At 43.4% G+C, this 24905-nt stretch overlaps 1 protein-coding gene across 1 annotated transcript in view; it reads right to left on the reverse strand.

Moving 5' to 3' along the window:
• Positions 1-19745, reverse strand: part of LOC124596010 (cuticle protein 79-like) — a 35718-nt gene extending 15973 nt beyond the window's left edge. The window contains exon 1 of the mRNA XM_047134963.1: positions 19701-19745. Within this exon, the coding sequence (XP_046990919.1) occupies positions 19701-19712 (12 nt within the window). The 5' untranslated portion in view covers positions 19713-19745. The remainder of the gene's footprint in view (positions 1-19700) is intronic.
• Positions 19746-24905: the final 5160 nt, after the last annotated feature.

The following is a 24905-nucleotide window of genomic DNA, read 5'->3' on the forward strand; positions in this document are numbered from 1 at the left end:
GTTGTAGAGAATTTAATGTTAGTAAAATGACGGCAATAACGTTGATTAAAACTATATAATGTGTCAGCTAATCTGCTTCTATTAATACCATAGCACACGTGAATTCATGTTAAACCGAAAAAAACAAAGCTCAGAAAGTTGTACAGTGTACATACAATTTGACAATACATTCATAATAAATTTTCAAAAATGTCCCCATCGACTTCAATGCATTTAGCCGCACGTGTATGAACAGAATTTGCTGCTCGTCTCAGTTTCACAGGGTTGTTCGTAATTTCGTCTATTGCATTAATAATGCGAGCAAGTAATGCCTCACGTGTATTGACATTGTCCTCATAAACTATGTCTTTCATCCATTCCCATACACAAAAATTTTTTTGTGTAAAATCGGGCGATCTGGGTGGTCACGGACGTGTAGCATCACGACCAGTCGATTTCTGGGGAAAATGTCCATTTAAATGTGTAGTAACGGCGTTGTTGAAATGTAGAGGCGCGCCGTCATGTTGAATATACATTTGCAATCGCGTGCAAGTGAAACATCTTCGAGCAAGCGGGGCAGTTCTTCTTGAAGGAATTGCAAGTACGTCTCGCCAGTTAGACGTATTGGGAAAATGAATGGTCCAACAAAGTGTGTGTTGATTATACCACACCACACATTTACGCTAAATCGCTGTTGGAAATTGCGTTGCACTGTTGCATGTGGGTTTGCTTCAGACCATACGTGCTCGTAATGTAAATTGTTTATACCATCTCGAGTAAACAGTGCCTTAGCGGTAGATAAAATGTATTTGTGGGACTGACGAGTAGTGTTTTAACCAGTTGCACAGCTCCAAGCGAAGGGCAGGATCTCCCGGATGTAAATGATACACTTTTTGTTTATGGTAAGAATACAGATTATTGTAGTTTACGCCATACCTTAGATTTTGAAATGCCTAATCGTTGAAATGCCTAATCGTTGTACTGGTACCCGGGCTAAACAGCATCCATAATATCCCCAACATCGTCTTCACGAATCGAGCGCTCGTACTGATTATGAACGCTAAGTAGAAAAACTGCCTCCTCAAGGACTACCACCTTAACTTTGGTGAGAAGATTTGTGTGTATCAGTGATCCACTGAGCTATTCTGGAGGGAGCTATGCTCCCTGAAGTGTCACCTATGCCAGACAGGTCAGTTGGTGAGATTCCAGACAAAGAGTAGTCCCCCAAGGGGGCTCCTGTCTTGAGAGTATGTGGGTGGCAACCACATGGGCCCTTAGCTAAATCTGACATTACTTACGCTTACTTGTGCCAGGCTTCTTCTGTTTTCTTTCCTATCGACCTCCCTTGACCAACTCTTACTCTTTCGACCCCAATGGTATTAGGTTTCGAGGCCTCTTTTCCATTCTCCAACAATCAAAGGTTGGCAAAGGACCCTGGAGTCCGCTCAGGCTGCCGAAACTTGTTTGCAGAAACAAAACTCTGGGAAATGTCCACTGAAATTTGAGAAATCAATCAGTCCTCAAGGGTTTCAATGCTGTAATTACTTTTGAATACATTATGGGAGAGGCAGTGATCAATGCCTTACAAATATTTACTATTAAAAACAGTCTTGATCACGATTTATTTATCAAGGTGACCGGTTTCGACCACTACAATGGTCATCTTCAGACCATTGAGTAGGAACCTCTTTCTGTTGGAGGATCACTAGTGATTCTCCAACAGAAAGAGGTTCCTACTCAATGGTCTGAAGATGACCACAGTAGTGGTCGAAACCGGTCACCTTGATAAATAAATCGTGATCAAGACTGTTTTTAATAGTAAAATTTTCAATGCAGCTCTGCCAACAAAGTCTACTCGCACATACTAGAAGGCATGAGCCGTGAGACCCCTAGACAATGTATGACACAAAGTGGATACAGGCTACAAAACCGATGGGAGAGGATGAAAGGCGAACTTATTTCCGGCGCCTTTAAATAACAGGAACATATCGGCTGAGGGAGATAAACCAGAAAGAAAATCCTGGTCCTCCTAGAACGGGGTTGAGCAGATGGCTGGTAACCAACTCCCAGAAAATATACACTACTCCCAGTACCCAAACGAGCCTCGGAAACAGGATGGTCTCAAAGGTAAATTAAGGCTTTGAAAAAGGACAAACGAAAATGGATAAATGGATAAATGGAAATATCAAAGTAGCAACCTGGAATGTGAGAGGAATTTCCCAAAAGGAAGTAGAATTAGTAAATATACTAAGCGACGTGAATATCGATGCTAGCGGGCCAAGTAAGGGATACAAGAATTTATAGAGGGCAAGATTTAGGATCAGATCATTTCTTACTAATCTCCAGAATAGATCTTTTTACAAAATGGAAGAAAATAACTAAACAAATAACAAACCAACAAGATCAAAGCGTTTACAAGGTAGGCCTAAACTTGCTTGAAGAGGACAGTATCAGGCACCTGTACCAATGGAGATTAAATGAAGGACTAGCAAACTTACAAACTAAAGACAATATAGAAGAAGAATCACAAACTCTGAAGAATACTGTATGCAGAGTAGCAGAAAAAGCTCTCGGTAAAAAGAAAAGAATACAGAAAACAAAAGGCCTAAAAATTTTGAATGAGGGTATAATGAAAGTTGTCAAAGAAAAACGGGATGCACATATAAAACACTTCAGCATCCCCACTACTGAGAACAAACAATACTATAAAGAGAAAAGAAATAACGCTAAACGCGTAGTAAGGAGAGCGCATCAGGAGCACTGGGATAGGTTTATTTCTAATATCGAACATGATATCCACGGAAGACAACAAATGGGATATAAGGTTTTAAAAAGCCTTTAACACAACAGAAAGAGAGAAGATACAAATAAATAGTACTGAAGAAGAACAGTGGATAAATCATTAAAGCTATTTGCTGAAATTGAACAGCTAGAAGAGAAAGGATTAGACGAAATACAGTCTGACGAATTAACATCTGCACTAACATCACTTGAGAACCGAAAAGTAACAGGAAAAGACGGCATTACTGCTGAATTATTAAAATATGGAGGAATGATGCTACGCCAACAACTGCTACATTTCTTCAACGAATGTTGGAAGAAGAAGAGTGTTCCCAAAGACTAGAAAACAGCTAGAGTGATATTAATTTTTAAAAAAAGGAGATATAAGCCTGTGCAGTAATTACAGAGGAGTTCAAAAAATGGTTCAAATGGCTCTGAGCACTATGCGACTTAACTTCTGAGGTCATCAGTCGCCTAGAACTTAGAACTAATTAAACCTAACTAACCTAAGGACATCACACACATCCATGCCCGAGGCAGGATTCGAACCTGCGACCGTAGCGGACGCTCGGTTCCAGACTGTAGCGCCCAGAACCGCACGGCCACTCTGGCCGGCCAAAGAGAGGAGTAAGTTTACTGAACTCAGCCTACAAGGTGTATGCTAAGATTTTAAATGGAAGACTTAAAAACATAGCAGAAGCAGTACTGCATTACGAACAAATGGTTTTTAGGGAAAGGCGCTCCAAAATAGATGCAGTTTTTATTCTACAGCAAATAATAGACGGAGAGATTATGATAAAGAAACGCACATTGCTTTTATTGACGTTAAAAAAAGTTTTTGACAACGTCAATAGACAGACACTTTGGGGAATAATGACGAATCGTGGATATCCAAAGCATCTAGTAAAGGCGATAAAAAGTTTATATCAAGACACAAACATCACTCTAAATCTCAATGGTAAAACAACTAATGAGGCACCAACTAGCAAAGGGGTACGACAAAGCTGCTGCATGTCTCCAACTTAGTTCAACATCTACATTAATGAAATAATACGTATATGGAAACCAGAATTTCAGGAAGGTATCAACCTAGAAAGGAACATACTTTTAAATAATTTACTATATGCCGATGATGCAGAGATCCTAGCAGATAAGGAAGACAGCCTTCAGAAAGGAATCTACTTGCTAAAACAAATAAGTGCAAAATTTAACATGCAAATTTCAAAAGAAAAAACTAATACAATGGCTTTCATTGGCAATCAGAACCAAATTAGTGATAGATCAGAAGATTTTAGAGCAGGTAAGCGATTTCAGTTACTTCGGGTGTGAAATGACATATGGCTACAGCAGAGATATCGAAATTAAGCTTAGTAAATTCAGTCGGGTATGTGGAACAAAAACAAAACCAGGAAAGACGCTCAAATTAAATTTTACAAAACTGTTGGAGTTCTCACATTGCTCTGTGGAAGTGAGACATGGGTGATTACCATGAAGCAAGAAAGCCGGATTCAGGCACAAGAAATGAAATTCCTTAGAGGTGTTAAAGGTTGGACACGAGAAGGCATGCTACGAAATCAAAATATTAGAAAAGAACTGCAAGTCTTTAGCCTCAATGATAAAATTCGAGATTTCAGAAGAAAATAGAATGAACATCTACAAAGAATGGAGAGTGAGAGACTTCCCTTAAAGGTAAGAAATTATAAGTGCCACGGGAGAAGAGACATAGGAAGACAGCGACAGAGATTGGTACCGTAACAGGCAATTCCTGCCTAATACCTGAAGAGAAGACGAAGGTAAAAAAACTATCTCCCGTATCATTCGAAATACTCTGCTAATGGTTCCTGCATTTGGAAGCCTCCGAGTTGGATAACGTACGCGATATTCGTTAATTGCAGCCGTAGCTTTACCATCACATTTGTCATAAATAAACATCATATTGATGTATTCCTCTGTCGTAAATTTGAAACGCATCCCTATTTCATAAATAATCTACAAACTACAATAATTACTGTGTGGTTTCACTTAAATACACTGTTATTATTATGTTCTTTCATTGAACAATACAGAAAACTAACGCGGTTTGTAACGCCGGAAATGCATATCCTCCTATTTCCATCTATTGTACTATTATTTTTTTCCCTGTTTTGTTACCTCAAGATATGACATTTCTGTCTCTTTATATATTGTAATTGTTTTACTGTTTGTATATATATATTTATGCATTTATGTCGATGTCTAATTGGTTTGTTTCGTAAATATTATTTGTATTTTTACGCTGGGTCTTGCCTAGGGAAAACTGCTATCGAACGATTACATCGATAGGTCGTGTGAAGAATCAAAGTGTGTAGGATCTTTGGGAGTGTTAACTCTGCCGCGTGGGGCGCGGGCAGAGCAGTAAGTGAGAGGCTGGCGGGAGTAGCGAGTGGAGCAGGTGTGTTGTGTGACGCTCCCGCGAGTTGCCGCGCTTTCGGGGCTTGGCAGCATGTAATTGCGCTCGACTCGCGATGATAGTTTCTGACATGGTGTCGCGGACGGGAAGCATTAGCTGGCGCACATCAAGAGCCCGTTTCGCCTGGTGACCGTGTCGAGAAGAAGGCGCGCCAACATCCAGCTTCTGCAACAGCGACGGCTGACAATGAGTGACTGTCGCCACCTCCTCGATCGACGGCTTCAAACCTTCAATCAACCAACAAGGAAGACTAAAAGCACGTAAAGTTTCAGAACTGTATGGCAGACCTCAGCTTTTCAAATTGTTCCATTTGCCTCGCAAAATTACAGCAACTTAGCATGAACCTTTGTTGCTCATTGTCCCAATTGCATTGCCAAGCAGGGTCCCTTCCTTTTCCGAAATGAGCCCGAGGGTCGTTGAAATTCAAACGCCAGCATCATTCGATTTCACTGCTTTAATTTCAAAGTTCAAGCTGGCTACAATATTTAGATTGCACAAGCACGAATTAAGAGTGCGAGTTTTGTTACCGTATTTTAGTTACCTGTGACTGCAGCTCAGCTTGGTACGTACTAAATTTTACTATTGTTAATAGTTCAGAATCATTTAATTCAAGTTCAAAGTTAAATCTCTTGTTTCTAAATTGCGTAGAGTCAAGTTGCTTTTGAAATGATTGTTGAGGTAGTCCAAGACTAACCGTATTTTACTGGATTTCGATGTGCTTCAGAAAGAAAGAAAGAAAACTTCAGTCACTAAATTAACTTTCGATTTTCCGGTTTTATTAATTCTTTTGCTAAATTAAGTCAGAGTGTAGCGAAATTTATTACTTCTGACAAACTTTCAGTTTTCACACTACACGTGTCAACCTTCAGTTGCCACGCTTCTAGTGTTAATTATATGTGTAATAACCTTTCTTTTTCAGTTACTATAGTAATTGTCCTTAGGACTGGCGACCGTGATTTCCCCCAAATCTCAAATATCTAATTACCGCTAGTTAATTGTTAACGTAACGGCCGCACATTTACTTTCTTTATTAACTTTACCCCTTTTCAAAATTAATTTCCACCAGTTTCATTTGCATTTTTCCTTTCATTTAGATGTAACCCTTCCCTCCCTCTTTACCGATAGATTAACTTCGGTGACGATTGCTTTTCCCAAATTTCCATTAGGTACACGCGGCTTAATTTTTCACTGTCATTAAGGTCGATAAGTGAGGGGGGAGGTTACACGTGGCGACCTGGTGACAGGACAATCTTCAATTTGAGGTTGTTCTGGACACGAATTTTGCGTTGTGCAAATCTCGTAACAAAGTACTGGTTACGAAATGGTCGATACGTCAGCGAGAATATTCGTGTGAGGAATCCTAATTAGAGTTGAGATTTTGCATTTATATTGAAAATTATTAAAATGAGTGAAGGCAACAATTACCAAAATTTGGTAGACTTAGATACGGAACAATCGGTCGAACAGTGGGAAACGCGCACAGCGGTACCCATTGTTCCGGGGCAGGCGGCTAACATGAAAGATGCGACCGCCGAAACGCAACAAAGAGCTGAAATGGAATTCCAGACTTTAGAAAATGTTTCGGAATCGGAAGTGAAAATCAAATCTGAATCCCTTGATGACGTATACGGGGGGACAATGAAAGAGGAAGCCGCTACGGAAGTAAAACCGGTGGTTTCCGGGAATTTAACTGATTTATTGAATGTTTTGATTAACGAAATCAAGGTCAATCGGCAGAAATTAAAGATCAGGCTGCCAAGCAAGAAGCTCAGGCTGCCGAGCAAGCAGCTCAGGCTGCCAAGCAAGTAGCTCAGTCTGAAAAAATTGAACGAATGCTAGACAATCAGAACAAAGCTATTAATGTTGTTAACAACAATGTTGAAGTTGTTAACACAAAAGTTGATAAAATCAAAGACGATATTGTCGTGATTAATACCGAAATCGGTAACCTTAAACAGGAAATGATAGGCGTTCAGGCGGAAATTGCGAGCATAAATACTCGTTTTAATTCCGAAATTAGCAGAATCGAGAAAAGTGTAGGAGACGCAGTTGCTCCGATCATCGAGAATAAGGTGACGGAACAAATTCAATTAGTGAGAAAAGAGGATCAACAGAAGGTGGAAACTTTAAAGTCTTTAGTATCCGAAGTAGATACCAAAGTGACGAAGCAGGCTAACACCTGCGTAGAGAAAAAGAGGGAAGTGGAAACGCTTGCGACAACCACTTGCCAAGTGATTACGAGGGTGTCGGAATTAGAAAGGAAACTTGACGAAAAACAGAGCTATGTGCCAATCTGTGCACATAGTTCGGAGTTGTTGACGAAAGACGAGCGGTTCGACCCCTTGAAAAAAGGCGGTATACACCCGACGGATTTCATTAAAAATTGTGAAAGAGTTTTACCCAGATCATGGACTAATGAGAGAAAAATTAATGCGGTTATTGATGTGTTCGCTGGTGATGCCAAGCGTTGGGGCCTAAACCTCAACATTACGAACCTGACTTTTGACGAGTTTAAAAATTTGTTTCTGGCTGAATACTGGTCAGAGCAAAAACAGCAAAGTGTCTGGCGCCAATTTGTCGTATCGAGGCCTTTCGATGCGAATTCGCGCGGCTCGATGAAGGAGTTTTGTGAGGGCTGGATCCGCAAGTTGGAATATTTGCGTGATCGCCGCACGGAATCCGAAATAGTCTGGGAACTCTACAAAAAGCTTCCAGATGATACAAAACGCTACGTAGGAAGCAATTACAGGACAATAAATGATTTCCTGGAAAGAGTGGAGGACGAGGACAATTGGCGCAATAATCGCGACAGTGGTAGAGGCCGTGGTAACAACAACGGATACCACAGCAACCACACCAACGATAACCATGGGAATAATGCATACCGCAACCATGGCAGCAATAACAATAATGGTTCGGACCGTAATAACAATCGGTACAATGCGAATAATAACAGGAATGACGGAAACCAGTATCACACTAGCGTGATACGGGCTGCGCAGAATAGTAATAACGCCAGAGGGTGTGACCAGCCGCCTCAGCAGTATCCGGGGAGCGTATCTGCTGGGACGAGACAGGGAAACCATTAGCCGCGCCGGTGAGGGGCCGACCTGGCGTGGAGAAATTTTGGCGGCCCAATAACAGGAGAAAACCCAGGTGTCGTCGTTATGAAAATTCCGTATGGAATAATCAACGGCGGGAGAGTGTGCCAGTGCTAGGAGAAAGGAGTCTGCCCACAAGTAGTAGATCAGCTGTAGACACGGCAGTAGGAAGTACATTCACTGTCAGTGAGAACAATTTAAGTAGTGTTCCGGAAATCGATTATAAAGTGGCAGCTGTAATACCCACAGCGGAACTGGAGATTGAGTTTAAGAATGGTTCGCAAGTGTTGAAAGAAGATCAGATGTCGGATAAAACGTCCGTCATCGAGCGAGGAGATGCAGAGAGGAATGAGGTCTGGTTAAGGCAGTTCGGTCGCTTATACGACGAACTAAGAGATTATAGGGGCCTGTACGGGAGAAGTGTTTATGGGGAGCGCGGGCAGGATTTGCCGCGTCTCGTCCCGCAGGAAGATAGTGATTGTGAAGTGATAGAAAGTTCTGGCCCTAACCGGCAGACTTTACTAGAAATAGTTGATGTTAATGGGGAGCACGAGCAAGATGCGTCGTGTTTCGTCCCGCAGGAGTTGAATGTTGAAGTAGTAACGGAAAGTTCTGGCCCTAACCGGCAGACTTTACCGAAAGTTGTAATGGTAGAAGTAGCCGACCCATCCGACGCGAACATCCAGTTTAAACATTGCGAGAGTATTAAGGAGAAAGATTACGAAAATTTTAGTGATAGCCGAACACGATTGGTAGAAAAGCACGTAGATTACAGCGTGTATGAGGTTAGAGCTGACATTATACGGTCAGAAGATAACAGTGTGGGTTGCGCAGATCTAGAGGAAGTAATTGCAGATACTACTGGGCACATGTCTCCAGGTAAATTGGCAGATGAGATCAATCTGATTAAAGAGGAATCAACGAAGGTGACAATTAGTGAATTGATAGCAAAGCAACACTCACTAGTTGACGAGTTACAGGAAAAGGTTTCGGTATTGGAGGCGACGCTACAGACTAAGCCTCAGGACAAACGTGTTGAAATTAAAACTGTATGTGAACAGAGGATGAAAAAGCCGCCAGATAAACCGGATTTAGGATCAAAGCCGGATGGTTTTTTCTGGAATGACCTGGATATAGACGAGGATTTACTGTGGGAAAATAAAGAAACAGTCGAGGACAAGTGTAGACAGATAGTAGTGTCTGTTAATATGCACGACCTACAACTAAACGTGTTGATTGACACCGGTGCAGAATTGAGTGCTGTATCTGGGAAAATATTTGAGTTACTGAAAGACAGGCCTGGCATCGTAGTTATGCCAGTAACAGGAGTGAAAATTATCGGTGCTACTGGGAAGGCCAGTAAACCGGTCACGAAACAAATTTTTGTCAACTTCGAGATATGTGGGGCACGATTTGAACAAGAGTTTGTCGTCGTGCCAGACTTAACTACGGAAGTAATTATCGGGTTAGATTGGCTATTAAAGTACCGTGCAGTGATTAATTGCGAAAGCAAAACTTTGACATGTACGTCACAAGATAAAGCAATAGTAGTTAGTTTTGACGAGGCAGGAGACGGTGTGCATAGGCAATACCAGCCTATACACATTGTTAACTGGCCGAATGACATTGACGTAGGTATGAATTTGAACTACTGTAACATGAGGAATTTCGGCATTGACAAAAGTGTAGAAAGTGAATTGGAAGAGATAATGAAATTCCCTCCACGGATTGACATTAGTATTGGTGTGAAAAAAGATCGTTTGCGAGAAGTAATGAAGCTAAAAGCTGATGCTCGCATACGTCGTCATGACGCTAAAGCGCGTTTTGCTAAGTTTGCAATCGGAGTCTTGGTACTTGTAAAAGCTTATGAGAAATCGAGCGAGATAGACCATGAAATCTCTAAATTTAAGTTTGTTTATAATGGACCATATAAAGTCATTGGTATACCTCACACAAATGCTTATTGCTTAGAGTATCCAAGCTCTGGAAAACGATTAGGTATACGGAATATAGTAGACTTGAAATTGTACCAACCTAGGATCGATTAATACCACACAATGCGTAATTTGTACAATATGTAAATATAGAGTGTAAGATTTAAGATTTGCTAGATTGCCATGCTTTTGACTGACCAAGGTCATTAAAGAAGTTGTAATTAATAAGTAATTAATTTTGATTAATCAATTTAATTTTAATCAATTTAATCATGATCTAATCAACTGAAAAATCCAAGCTGCTAGTTTAAGTTTTCAGCTGAGTCACAGTAGATTAAGGAATGTAAATATGATTTTGTAAATAGCTGTAAGATTCCATGAATATGTGTTCTACTAGTCATTGCCGATGTACTTAGACGCTGTTTTAAGTTTCAGGCTAGTACATGGGTGTGATGATGGACAGTGTTGAGTTATCCACTGTGATAGTGTTTATGGACTCCTTGAGATTACTCGGGAGTGAGTTTTACCGAAAGAATTCAGTGAAACGGACGTTCTGGAAATGCCGTTACAAGGGCGAGAGAGATCAAGCGTGCCGCACAAGCGGGCGCAACAATACTGGCGGGGCGGAACCGCTGTCGGCTCTTGTGCCGCTGTTGGCTCTCGTGCCGCTCTCGGCATTCTTTGTACTTGCGAGTACGAAAGGCGGAATAGTTTTTCTTCCCGGACAGCTGATGTGAAAGAATTCTGCTGTCAATATTTGTTTTTTTCGATCTACTGAATATTATTTTCTTGTTTAGCGTTAAGTGGAATCTCATGACGAGATAATAATTATGAAAAGGTTATATAAAATGTGTATTCTATGTAATTAATAATTAATTTGCGTACTTTGATCTACCTGTTTTTATGACCATGTACTCTGATTAATTTTGTAAATAGTATTCCATTTCTTGATACTGTTAGGAATTTAGATTTTTAGAATAGCTACACCATTTTCTATGTTTTCTATGAATTTTGATATGTTGTCAACCTGTTTTATTTTGTGCAAGATGACAGAGTGGAATACGATTGGGAGTGTCTCCACTCAATTATTATGGTCTAAAAATTGATTTATGGTTAATTAGACGAATGCTAAATTTTGTTGATGTTTTGAGCATATGCATTTCCGCTGTTTCTTTTTTGGGACATTTTCTGAGTCTGTTTACGTTACACGAACATCCTCAGACAATGTGGGGCACGTGTAACGCCGGAAATGCATATCCTCCTATTTCCATCTATTTTACTATTATTTTTTTCCCTGTTTTGTTACCTCAAGATATGACATTTCTGTCTCTTTATATATTGTAATTGTTTTACTGTTTGTATATATATATTTATGCATTTATGTCGATGTCTAATTGGTTTGTTTCGTAAATATTATTTGTATTTTTACGCTGGGTCTTGCCTAGGGAAAACTGCTATCGAACGATTACATCGATAGGTCGTGTGAAGAATCAAAGTGTGTAGGATCTTTGGGAGTGTTAACTCTGCCGCGTGGGGCGCGGGCAGAGCAGTAAGTGAGAGGCTGGCGGGAGTAGCGAGTGGAGCAGGTGTGTTGTGTGACGCTCCCGCGAGTTGCCGCGCTTTCGGGGTTTGGCAGCATGTAATTGCGCTCGACTCGCGATGATAGTTTCTGACATGGTGTCGCGGACGGGAAGCATTAGCTGGCGCACATCAAGAGCCCGTTTCGCCTGGTGACCGTGTCGAGAAGAAGGCGCGCCAACATCCAGCTTCTGCAACAGCGACGGCTGACAATGAGTGACTGTCGCCACCTCCTCGATCGACGGCTTCAAACCTTCAATCAACCAACAAGGAAGACTAAAAGCACGTAAAGTTTCAGAACTGTATGGCAGACCTCAGCTTTTCAAATTGTTCCATTTGCCTCGCAAAATTACAGCAACTTAGCGTGAACCTTTGTTGCTCATTGTCCCAATTGCATTGCCAAGCAGGGTCCCTTCCTTTTCCGAAATGAGCCCGAGGGTCGTTGAAATTCAAACGCCAGCATCATTCGATTTCACTGCTTTAATTTCAAAGTTCAAGCTGGCTACAATATTTAGATTGCACAAGCACGAATTAAGAGTGCGAGTTTTGTTACCGTATTTTAGTTACCTGTGACTGCAGCTCAGCTTGGTACGTACTAAATTTTACTATTGTTAATAGTTCAGAATCATTTAATTCAAGTTCAAAGTTAAATCTCTTGTTTCTAAATTGCGTAGAGTCAAGTTGCTTTTGAAATGATTGTTGAGGTAGTCCAAGACTAACCGTATTTTACTGGATTTCGATGTGCTTCAGAAAGAAAGAAAGAAAACTTCAGTCACTAAATTAACTTTCGATTTTCCGGTTTTATTAATTCTTTTGCTAAATTAAGTCAGAGTGTAGCGCCTCGCACAATAAGGTGGCTTGCAGTGTACATACGGATGTGGATATAGAACTGACTGAATGAAACTGTTGGAACGCGAATCTTCACGATCGGCGAAGATAACGGTAACGACATAATCAAGTGTATCAGTCAGAGAAAGAGACGTTTGAATTCGTCAGCGCAGAAGAGTTCAAAGTAACTGAATGAGTTGACATAGTAGGAAAACAACGGACAGTATTCGAGAGAGTCGTAATTTGACCACCTCATTCCATTTCTGTTTCTTCAAATACGTTTCTTAATGCAACGCCACAATGAGATGTCGAGTGGATAACGACTATTTTAGTTTCGGACTGCTAGATCACTTGATAATTAAGTTCAGGGCTGAGTCATCATTTCGTCTTAGAATTTTTATTCTGGCACTTGACCTAGACTCCATCTCAGGTAACGCGTTACATTTGTGAAACAGGAAGTGACTGGATGGCGCAGTTCTTATCGCTAAGTAAAATCTTAAATAGGTTATATAAAAACATAAAACAATTAATGTTTTAGGCTTCTGATTGGTTTGATGCGGCCCGCCACAAATTCCTCTCCTGTGGAAATCTCTTCATCACAGAGTAGTACTTGCAGCCCACGTCCTCAGTTATTAGCTGGATGTATTGCAGTCTCTGTTTTCCTGTACTGTTTTTATCCTCTATAAATCTCTCTGCCCCATGGAAGACTTAACAGATGTCCTACCATCCTGTCCCTTCCCCTTTCAATGATTTCCATATATTCCTTTCCTCGCCAATACTCTGGAGAACCACCACATTCTTTACCTTATCAGTCCACCTAATTTTCAACATTTTTCTGTAGCACCACATCTCAAATGTTTCGACTCCCTTTTTTCCGGTTTCCCACAGTTCATGTTTCACTAGTATACGACGCTGTTCTTGCTCAAATTAAGGCTCATGTTTGATACTAGTAGACTTCTCTTGGCAAGGAATGCCCTTTTTGTCAGTGCTAATCTGCTTTTTATATCTTCCTTACTTACGGGAGTCAACAAATACATGTACGATATCTACCTGATTGCCTTGATCCACGGATTTCTAGATTTCACGTGAGAAAAGCGCGAGTTGGGTTTCACAAGACTGCTTGGTGGTTGATCCCTCCTAGAGGTCGCCCCCTATGCGGTAAGCATGGCATACGATTCAGGTAATGGAATGAAATGTCTGCAAGTTACAAAGAAATCATGCTCCCAGATTTGTGAGCGGAATCTGAGGAAACATTTTAATTTATGTGCCTTAGCTGGGAGTGTACACCATGGAAACGACAAGACTCGTAACGTTCTGCTGAAAGTGTGCACGAAACTCTGGTCATAAGGTTTCAGAGCTAATCCTTCAGCACATGTTGCTACAAATGGGTCTGATCAGAAGACCATCCGTGTAAGGCGCTTTTTTGAGCCAACGACACCGACATTTATCGTTCCATTGGACGTTGAAACATTTTGATTGTGACACTGTACAGTAAATCGAGTTGCTACACCAACCGAATCACGCTTCCTGATGATAGGTCACGATGCCTCCCCTTTCTAGAGTAAAAAGTTCGTGCTTGACACTTGTACTGTGGGTTGGAAACAGGCCAGGGGTGGTAGACTATAAGCTACCGCGGCTTTCACCTAGGGCTACCTGAGACCTGTGGCTGTTATAAGGAGGTGCTATGAAATCTATGCTGCAGGTTTGTATTAGGTTAATGTATAAGTTCGTAGAGTTTTTGTTTTGCATCTTGGTACTCTGGTTGATATGGGTTGATTTACCGATTGTCTTTTTTTATTTGTAGTTCACTGTTGCTATTTGAGATTACATATTATCATTTTGTCATTTGAAGACGGTAAGTGGAGCTAAGGATGCTAGAAAATGCAGTGCATAGTGGAGAAATCGGAACATTTTCGTTGCGCCGTGTACGAGGATAATACCATTGGACACAGCACGACAAGAAAATGGATTTCTCGTTTTAAGGAGGATCGTTTCATCATTAGTGAATCTCCAAGTCCAGGAAGACCTTCAGAGTTTGATAAAGATTGTTTAAACGCATTAACCAATAATGATCCACGTCAGTGAACTCGAGAACTGGCAAATGTGGTGAACTGTGATCATCCCACCACCGTGCGACTTTCCGTCGAATGAGGAAGGTTCAAAAATCAGGCGTCTGGGTGCCACATACTCTAAACCAAGATCACAAAAATCAACGGGTGACCATATGTGCATCTCTACTTGCTCGTCGGCAGTTGGCCCGTGAAGAAAAACCAACCTTTCCTACCATCTACCGTTACTAATGACGAGAAATGGTGTGTCTCTGCTAACATAAGGAAAAGAAAGAAATGGTTGAGCCAAAACACGGCAGAAACCCCCCATACAAAGACATGCGCGCGTCGACAAAAGATAATGCTATGCATCTCCTGGAACAGCGACGGTGTGTTATACTATGAATTGCTTCCTTCAGGTGTAACCATCACTGCTGACATTTATTGACAACAACTGAGACGTTCGACTCGCATTCGGGAGGACGACGGTTCAATCCCGTCTCCGGCCATCCTGATTTAGGTTTTCCGTGATTTCCCTAAATCGTTTCAGGCAAATGCCGGGATGGTTCCTTTGAAAGGGCACGGCCGATTTCCTTCCCACTCCTTCCCTAACCCGAGCTTGCACTCCGTCTCTAATGACCTCGTTGTCGACGGGACGTTAAACACTAACCGCCACCACCGCCAACTGAGACGTCTTGCAGACGCAATCCGAGAATAACTAGGAAGACAGCATGATGTGATCCTACTCCACGATAACGCTAGTCAGCGCTCTGCTAGAATGACAAAAAACACTTTACAGGAGTTGGGTTGGGAAGTCATTCCGCACCAACCTTATTCACCTGCTCTTGCGCCCTCAGATTTTCACTTTTTCCGCTCTCTATCGAACAGCTTTCAAGGGATATTGTAAGGTGCCTCTTACGTGAGGAAGACATTTATATCAGTTTTAATAAATTATTGTCTCTTATTGATGTATTCACGATAGTTAGGAAATGGTGTAGTCCTTAGCCGGCCATGAGTCGGAGAGCATTTCCCACGCTGGCTGGCTAGGTGACGAAGTGACCATATGTCGCGCGTAGTGGGGTGGGATCGGCGCTGGACCGTAGCAACAAGCGTCAGCCTGGGAAATATACATGACGGGAAGTACCGCCACCTTAGCGCCAAAGTCACAGATTTTGTTTATTTATATTTAATTATTAAAGTCATTTATGACAACATGAATACTAGGAGGAGCCTCTGGATGTTTAAAACTATTTACCATAATTTTGCCTCGTTAAAATTCACACCCGTTCATTAACAAATGCATATCTTAGTAAGTACGAACTTGATCGGAAATCCACGAACTGTGACGAAACTAGTAAGAGATACGGACTGCGCGCCTCAGTCGGCAGTCGGCGTTAAGAGCTCTTCCTGTCTTGTTCGATGGTGGCCATGCTCTCGGTTACGAGTAGTTTGTGACATGAGTGTTTCATTATTGATCTAATAGGAATAAAAGTGATATTACGGCATTCTGAAAGCTAATTTCGAATAAATAGATACCCCAAAGTTGATCGACAGCAATTTCAGATAATTAGCTCCCACCGACAGAGACATCCAATGCGCCAATGAAGAATCTGCACGGGGCGACATTTACGAGAGCTGCACCGTCCACAGGTAGGAGGAAATCCGACGACACGACCCACCAAGGCGGATCAAGGAAGGTCCGACTTACACTGGCAAATTCCGGGTGGATATGCTGACCAGTTATACTGTACGTCACATATACCACCCTCTACGGACTCGCGGCTAAGCTGAGTAATAACAGTATCAGTTTGGAAGCGAAGGGATCTTGCAATATCCTTCCCGGATGAAAATACAATCCAACAGGGCTCCACACCAAAAATGGCTCTGAGCACTATGCGACTTAACTTCTGAGGTCATCAGTCGCCTAGAACTCAGAACTAATTAAACCTAACTAACCTAAGGACATCACACACATCCATGCCCGAGGCAAGATTCGAACCGGCGACCGTAGCGGTCGCCCGGCTCCAGACTGTAGCGGCTAGAACCGCACAGCCACTCAGGCCGGCTGGCTCCACACATCCTTCTCCCCAAAACCACGTGATTTCTACAGTCGCGAAGTCTAGAAGTTAGCACAGAATTGGTATACTGTTGTAAACGCTGAAGGAGAATATATTATTGATGACTCATGTATCTGTTATGTGTAAAAAGACGCACTGATACTTCATTCGGTGAAAGGTCACTATGTAATGCTTACTAACTTCTCCAGATTTTTCGCGTCATGGTTTAGTATTTCTGGAAGCTAAGCAAAAGCTCTTTTGTTACCTGGCGTGAGAGCGATTATACATTTGTTTGAACTCATGAGGCAATTGACTTGTTCGACGCCTTCGTCTGTCTTTCCTATATGTACGAGTCTTTCCATCTCTGCACTTCTACCAAATCGCAATCTCAATAATATTTTGTACGTTCTACTGTACCTTAGGTCGTCCCCCTCTACTGTTTCTTCTAGCTCTCAGTTAACTATCCCTGAACGTCTCAGCAACAGCTTCACTCTTCTTGTGGAATTTTCCACAGACTTCTTCTGTTTTATCTTTTCCGTCTATCTTTCCAACTATTATATTATCAGTGTGGTTAGCTTTTATCATCTTCCTGCTGCACATCATCTCAAATGCTTCCAGTAACATACTGTCCATTTCATATAGCAGATTACGACTAAAGGCGTTTCCAGTCGAAAACAGACTTCCATGAATTTCAGGTGTAACAGTTATCTTCCTTTTTCGTCATCTCCATCGAGGTGTGAACCAAATGCAATGATGGGCTTTTTAAAAATGCCGTTATCTCTTCTTACATTGAGGTTAACAAATCGAGCAATTTATGTTCGAGGAGTGAATATTGTTTTACAATGCTTTACGCACGCTGGAAATGCCTTCAGAAAAGATTTCAGAGCATACGTTTGTACTTAGAGGCTGCTGCTGCTAGAGGGTTTTGAGTCGGAGGGAACGCAACAGTAATTCTGGAACAAGCCTATCGATACTTGTACAATCTGACACGGTCAAGATTCTGTCTCACATGTAAGCGGCACCCACTGCGGTGGATTCCGGCGACGAGAGCAGCATTGGCCGAAGGCGGTCAGGCGTTTCAAATCAATGTGCCAGGACGTACGCGGTCACAATGCGGTCAATCTCATCGTCCGAAAGCACAGACTGCGGACGACATTCGGTGAAACTAAAGTCAGTTTGTTTCCTCCGATAGAATCGGTTGACACACGATATATGGACTCTGAAAAACAGATAAGTGTAGTTCAAGAAAGGAGCTCGTGGAATCCTGAGGATAAAAAATATCGTAATCGAAATATAGCTAGGAATTTACGGACTGAAATTGCAGTTTTGCTGAAAAATACAAGTAGGCAAAATCTTCATGAGAAATTTTAGGCGTAAATTATAAGTTCAAAAAAATAATTTGTTAAAGTAAGAAGGGTGTCGTATTTTATCCGTAAAGTTCCTATAGTGATCCTTTTTTGGGTTGTGGAAGGTGACCAGTTCAGCTGTTACAAGATGCCACTGCTGAATCCAGAAATTGTAGTCCTAAATTCCAGCCTCAAAAAATAATCAGTTCAAGTTATGTACATGTCTAAAGTTACTGTAGTGAATATTTTTCGGTTTTATTGTAAGTGGACATTAGGTGTCTACGAATTACTGTATTATTACTGCTTACTGGGATTTTTATGGCAGTAGGGTGGCGATTTTGTTATACGAGGTGATTATCAAATGTGATGTCTGGTTCTCCACTATTCAGTATTTTAGGTGTTAAGAGTACCTCATTCTAAAATTTATATTTGTATTTCAAACGTGCGCTGAATGGCAGTAATTGTATATTAACTGACTTACCTCAGTTTGCTGAAGTTATTTGAAGTTGTTGCTTTCCAGTGTCCTCACGAATCATTTCGAAAATGTATATACCGGGTGATCAAAAAGTCAGTATAAATTTGAAAACTTAATAAACCATGGAATAATGTAGATAGAGAGGTACAAATTGACACACACACTTGGAATGACATGGGGTTTTATTAGAACCAAAAAAATTGCTAGACGCGTGAAAGATCTCTTGCGCGCGTCGTTTGGTGATGATCGTGTGCTCAGCCGCCACTTCCGTCATGCTTGGCCTCCCAGGTTCCCAGACCTCTGTCCGTGCGATTATTGGCTTTGGGGTTACCTGAAGTCGCAAGTGTATCGTGATCGACCGACATCTCTGAGGATGCTGAAAGACAACATCCGACGCCAATGCCTCACCATAACTCCGGACATGCTTTACGGTGCTGTTCACAACATTATTCCTCGACTACAGCTATTGTTGAGGAATGGTGGTGGACATATGGAGCATTTCCTGTAAAGAACATCATCTTGGCTTTGTCTTACTTCGTTATGCTAATTATTGCTATTCTGATCAGATGAAGCGCCATCTGTCGGACATTTTGTGAACTTTTGTATTTTTTTGGTTCTAATAAAACCCCATGTCATTCCAAGCATGTGTGAATTTGTACCTCTCTATCTACATTATTCCGTGATTTATTCAGTTTTCAAATTTATACTGACTTTTTGGTCACCCGGTATAACAGAACGTTTCTCCCATTACCTTATATGCTCGTAAAACATTTCTGGTTGTTTCAGTATCTAAGGAAAGCGTTTACAGTACTCGCCACGTTTGTTTCGAGACAGCTATAGCTCATTCACACGCATTCGGCGGCTTTTTAATAGCATAAGCCACAACGCAACACACGCCTCCAAGCATAGAGGCGTCGTGGTAGTCATCCCATCCTAGGAGGTCAAAACCTAACTTATTTTATACGTAGAATGGATTCTAACCTAATCTCCCTGATCCCGCCAAAAACTGACGAAGGAGATCGCACGCACTGTGATCAAGCTCACGTCTACTGGCGACCTTTGTCGGTGCCGCTTGGAACGCAGCCTAAGAAGTGAACGACTTTTAAACTGAAACTGGTACTCACCGTGATCCTCATTGTTGCTCTTGCGGTGGTGGTAGATGGGCAACGAATGACTGACAGAGTTCTTAGCGGAGCCGTTTCCTTATATACCATCCAGATTCTCACCAAGCGAAACGCCGCTTTCCCTCTTCCTGCCTGCTTCTGCTCTGCGGAGGAACTTGAGCACGCAGGCACGCGAACGTTTACACACATACACACCGTATCCGCCAGAGACCAATTAACAAGCAGTCTGAGAACATTGCCACTACTACGCAATTCGTTAGTCTCGAACGGGCGGCCAGCCCAAGATGGGATCGAGGACGCTGACGAGCGGAATTGCTTCCGTTGGCAGCTTGATCTCGCTACGACACAACTGGGCAACTAGCACTTGGTCCCTGCGGCGAAGCATCAATAGAAACAGCCAGCCATCTCCATGTTTTACCTTTCGCAACACAATAAAGCTGATCTAGCTTGGAAAAACACGATCACAGGTTGTTTAACCATAATCTAACAATGGTAGAGAAGAAACTAATTTTAAAATTGCGTGTATCACGACAGACAACCTGCTCAAGGATTTATTGCGTTTGAAATCGAATATAACCGTATATTATACAGGGTGAAACACAAAAACTTGCCCGGCCAGTGTGGCCGAGCGGTTCTAGGCGCTACAGTCTGGAACCGCGCGGCCGCTACGGTCACAGGTTCGAATCCTGCCTCGGGCATGGATGTGTGTGATGTCCTTAGGTTAGTTAGGTTTAAGTAGTTCTAAGTTCTGGGGGACTGATGACCTCAGATGTTGAGTCCCATAGTGCTCAGAGCCATTTGAACCATTTTTGAACGAAAACTTGCCCAGGAAATTTTGCGGTAATGGAAAGTACTGTTGATGTGAGGTTTTTACAGGATGGATTTTTGTGTCTAGACAAGACAGCCTAGACACAATGAGAGGAAGCCGAAAGGCACGCGCTTAAACTCACACAGGCTGGCGTGAGGTCTGAAACAGGATACGTAATGAATGCTGTAAAGAAAAGTACGTAGCTTCTGGAATACTTAACTTTAATCCATAATTGTATAACATCGCTCTTGATGATACATGCTTCATATAATAAATATCAATTGAATACGGCGCCTTGCTAGGTCGTAGCAATTGACTTAGCTGAAGGCTATGCTAACTATCTTCTCGGCAAATGAGAGAGTCTTCGTCAGTGTAGCATCGCTAGCAAAGTCGGCTGTACAACTGGGGCGAGTGCCAGTACGTCTCTCTAGACCTGCCGTGTGGTGGCGCTCGGTCTGCTATCACTGACAGTGGCGACACGCGGGTCCGACGTATACTAATGGACCGCGGCCGATTTAAAGGCTACCACCTAGCAAATGTGGTGTCTGGCGGTGACACCACATTCCTCCCCCGCAAATCGGCGAACGGTTGTGTGATAAGGCTTCCGCCCGCCGTGGGGAGGACCCCATGTTGACGTATGCGACGAGATGGGGAGCCTAACAACAGGCGAGGCTGTGCCACCCGCACCCTGCCATTCGGTCCGAGGGGAGCTAGGAAACGCCTGGAAACCTAGTCCAGGGTGCACGCCAACATGCGGTGTATGCGCCCGTAAAGAGACAGGAGGGGCCGTAGGGTCGACCTCCACTGCGTCGGGGCAGCCGACGGGCGAAGACGACATCTGGTCCGGAGCGGGCAAGAGTTCCATGTCGGAGGACAGCAGGTCACGGGAAGCGATCGGCGGCGCGTGACCCAGGGAGGCGCCCGGCGGTTGCAGCGAAGCGTCCACTGCGGGCGGCGCCGGCGGCGCCGGCGGCGCCGGCGGCGGCTGCGGCGGCGGCGCGACGCCATGGGGCAAAATGGAAGGCAGCGTCGGTAACACCTGGGGATGAGGCGAGCCAGTAGATGGGTCCCCAGGGCGCTGACCGGACGGCACCGTCGCTGAAAGCAGACGGGGAGCGGCAGAACCCAGGCGACGACAGAGGCGCAGCTGATTGAGATGCCGACGCACCTCACCAGAGGCCCCCAAAACCAAATACATAGCGCGGCCGAGGCAGCGAAGAATGCGCCCTGCGAGCCAACGCTGTGAACCGCCATAGTTGCGATAATATACAACGTCGCCTGGAACAAAAGCAGGTGGCTGCCGCTGCACAGGAACCTGATGCGGCGGATGCAGCAAAGACATCAAGGTTCGATGAGGACGACCGTGGAGCAACGCAGCCGGCGAGCAACCATCTCGGGGCTGAGAGCGATACGAAGACAAAAAGAGCAACAATGCGTCCTCCCGAGAATGCGACTCTTTCAAATTCAACATCTGTGACTTGAAAGTCCGGACCAATCGTTCAGCGGCACCGTTTGACTGAGGCGAAAACGGCGCGGATGTCAGATGTTGAATACCATTGGCCTTGCAGAATGACTGAAATTCTGCGGACATGAATTGTGGGCCATTGTCGGAAACAATAGTCTGTGGAAGACCTTCAATGCAAAAGATAGCGGATAACGCTTGGATGGTGGCAGATGACGTCGTGGAAGACATCCGGACAACAAAAGGAAAATTACTGAAAGAATCGACCAGAACCAACCATCGAGCATTCCAGAATGGACCAGCAAAATCGATGTGCAGGCGTTGCCAAGGGGAAGTGGCTTTTGGCTATGCAAAGACTTTCCGCGGCGGTGAGGATTGTTGTTCGGCACACGCCATTCAAGAAGAACACATATTCGTAATCGCTGCATCGATTCCGAACCAAGTACAGTGCTGACGAGCAAGTAGTTTCGTGCGACTATACCCCAATGTCCTCGGTGGAGAAGCCGTAAGACAGAGGACTGCAACGAACGTGGGACCGCGACCCTGGACTGATCATTATCAGAACGCAACAACAAAACACCACGTCGAACAAAAAGTCTCTCCTTGTGAGCAAAAAATCGGCGAACCAACGGATCCTTGATCCGTGACTTTGACAAGGGCCATTGCGTAGCAACAAAACGCAAAACGGTAGCAAGGACAGGGTCAGCAGCTGTGGCTGTAGCTACACGACGAAAATCAATCGGAAACGATTCGACCACGTCATCGGTTTCCGAATCAATGAACATACAAGCAAGTTCGGAAGAATCGAACGCTCTATCCTCAGCAACAGGCAAACGGGACAACGCATCGGCGTTTCCGTGCTTAGCAGTGGACCGATACAAGATATCGTAGCGGTACTGCGAGAGGAAAATAGACCAGCGAATGAATTTCTGCGCTGTACGTGGAGGTACAGGCTTGTTCGGATGAAAAAGCGACGTCAAAGGTTTGTGGTCTGTGATGATGGTAAAGTGACGACCATACAAGAAATCATGGAACTTAGTAACACCAAATACGAGAACCAAAGCTTCTTTCTCGATCTGTGAATAATTTCTTTGCGCCGATGAGAGCAATTTGGACGCAAAGGCAATAGGGCGATCATGCAACCCATCTTTGTGCGCAAGCACAGCACCGTTCCCGAAATCCGATGCATCTACCATCAACAAAAGGGGTTTCTGGGGATCGAATGGCGTAAGGCAAGTATTTGAAAGCAACGCCGATTTCAACTGGCGAAAGGCGCGTTCGCATTCCGTCGTCCAGACGAACGGAACACCTTTACAGCGTAAGCGATGCAGCAGAGCTGAAATGGATGAGGCATGGCGCATATAGCTGTGGTAATAATTAATTTTACTCAGCACACTCTGCAGCTGCTTCAAATTCTGCGGCGAAGGCAAGTCTTGTATGGCACGGAGGTGCTCTGGACTGGGATGTATGCCTTGGGCATTGATTACATGTCCCAAATATGGGAAGCCACGAGCAAAAAACACACATTTGTCCTTCCGCAAGCGAAGACCATTTTGTCGCAAGACCTGAAATAATGTTCGGAGGTTGGCTAAATGTTCTTCTTCCGTCTTTCCGGAGAACACAATATCGTCCAGATAGTTTGCCGCAGTAGGGACCGACGCACAAACAGTTTGCAGATATTGCTGAAACAATGCAGGGGCGGATGCACACCCTAATGGCAGTCTTTGGAATCGGTACAAACCAAGATGCGTGTTAACCAACAAGACGCGCTGGGATTCGTCGTCCACTGGTATTTGCAAGTACGCGTCTGCTAGGTCCAACTTCGAAAATTATTTACCCGGGCACAGTTTGTCAAAAAGATCTTCCGGGTGGGGTAAAGGATAAGTTGCAATCACTAGTTGTGGATTCACTGTTGCCTTGAAGTCCACACAAAGTCTCAATTTTCCGGAAGGTTTTGGCAAAATTACTAAGGGTGATGCCCAGAGAGAAGCCTGCACACGTTCAATCACACCTTGTGATTCCAAATCGTGTAATGTTCTTGCGACCTCATCACACAATGCGTGGGGAACATTGCGCGCTTTGAAAAATTTCGGTTGCGCGTTTACTTTCAGTTCCAAATGTGCTTTATAGTTCTAAGCGCAACCAAGGTCCGGTGCAAAAATGTCTGCAAATTCTTCACATAGACGAGAAACACTGGCTGAAGGCACAGTTTGGTTCACTGATAGGACCTGATTGACTATAGACAAGTTAAACAACTGAAATAAATCTAAACCAAACAAATTCACTGCAGAAGAAGAACGAAGGACGTAAAATGACACAAGTTTTGTTTGTCCCTTGTATGTTGCAAGAAGGCTGCACTGTCCTAACACAGGGATATGTTGTCCTGAATAACTAGTTAGCTTAACATTTGCGACACGCAATGGAGGTGTGCCCAGTTGTTTGTACGTGTCGTGATTGATCAATGAAACTGCAGCTCCGGTATCTAGCTGGAATGGGATGACCTTGCCATGAATGTCCAAGTCTACAAAAAAGTTATTGTCCTGCTGACGACAAGAGCGACTGTCTCTTGCAACGTGAACAGACACTGGTACAGAATCACGTGCGACTGGACGTGATTTCCGTCGATGTCGACGCACACTTTTTGTGGGATGAACACAGTCACTGTTAGAGAGAGCGGCACTGGGCGGAGTGGAATGAACTACATGAATGTCCATGGGTGAAGGTTCACGAGCCTGAGTATTCTTGGTTCGATTCCGATTCCGGCGCGAAGCAAAGGGCCTGGAATGGGTGTTAGTGTCCGATCTGAGCTTTTTCTGGCAAACACTTTGAAAATGTCCTTTTTTATTACAGAAAAAGCAAATAGCCTGGCGTGACGGGCAATTCTCACGCGAATGTCTAGTAGCACACCGCGGGCATGATTTCACTGCATATGCGT

Source organism: Schistocerca americana, chromosome 2, assembly GCF_021461395.2.
Source record: "Schistocerca americana isolate TAMUIC-IGC-003095 chromosome 2, iqSchAmer2.1, whole genome shotgun sequence".
NCBI classification, from domain to species: domain Eukaryota; kingdom Metazoa; phylum Arthropoda; class Insecta; order Orthoptera; family Acrididae; genus Schistocerca; species Schistocerca americana.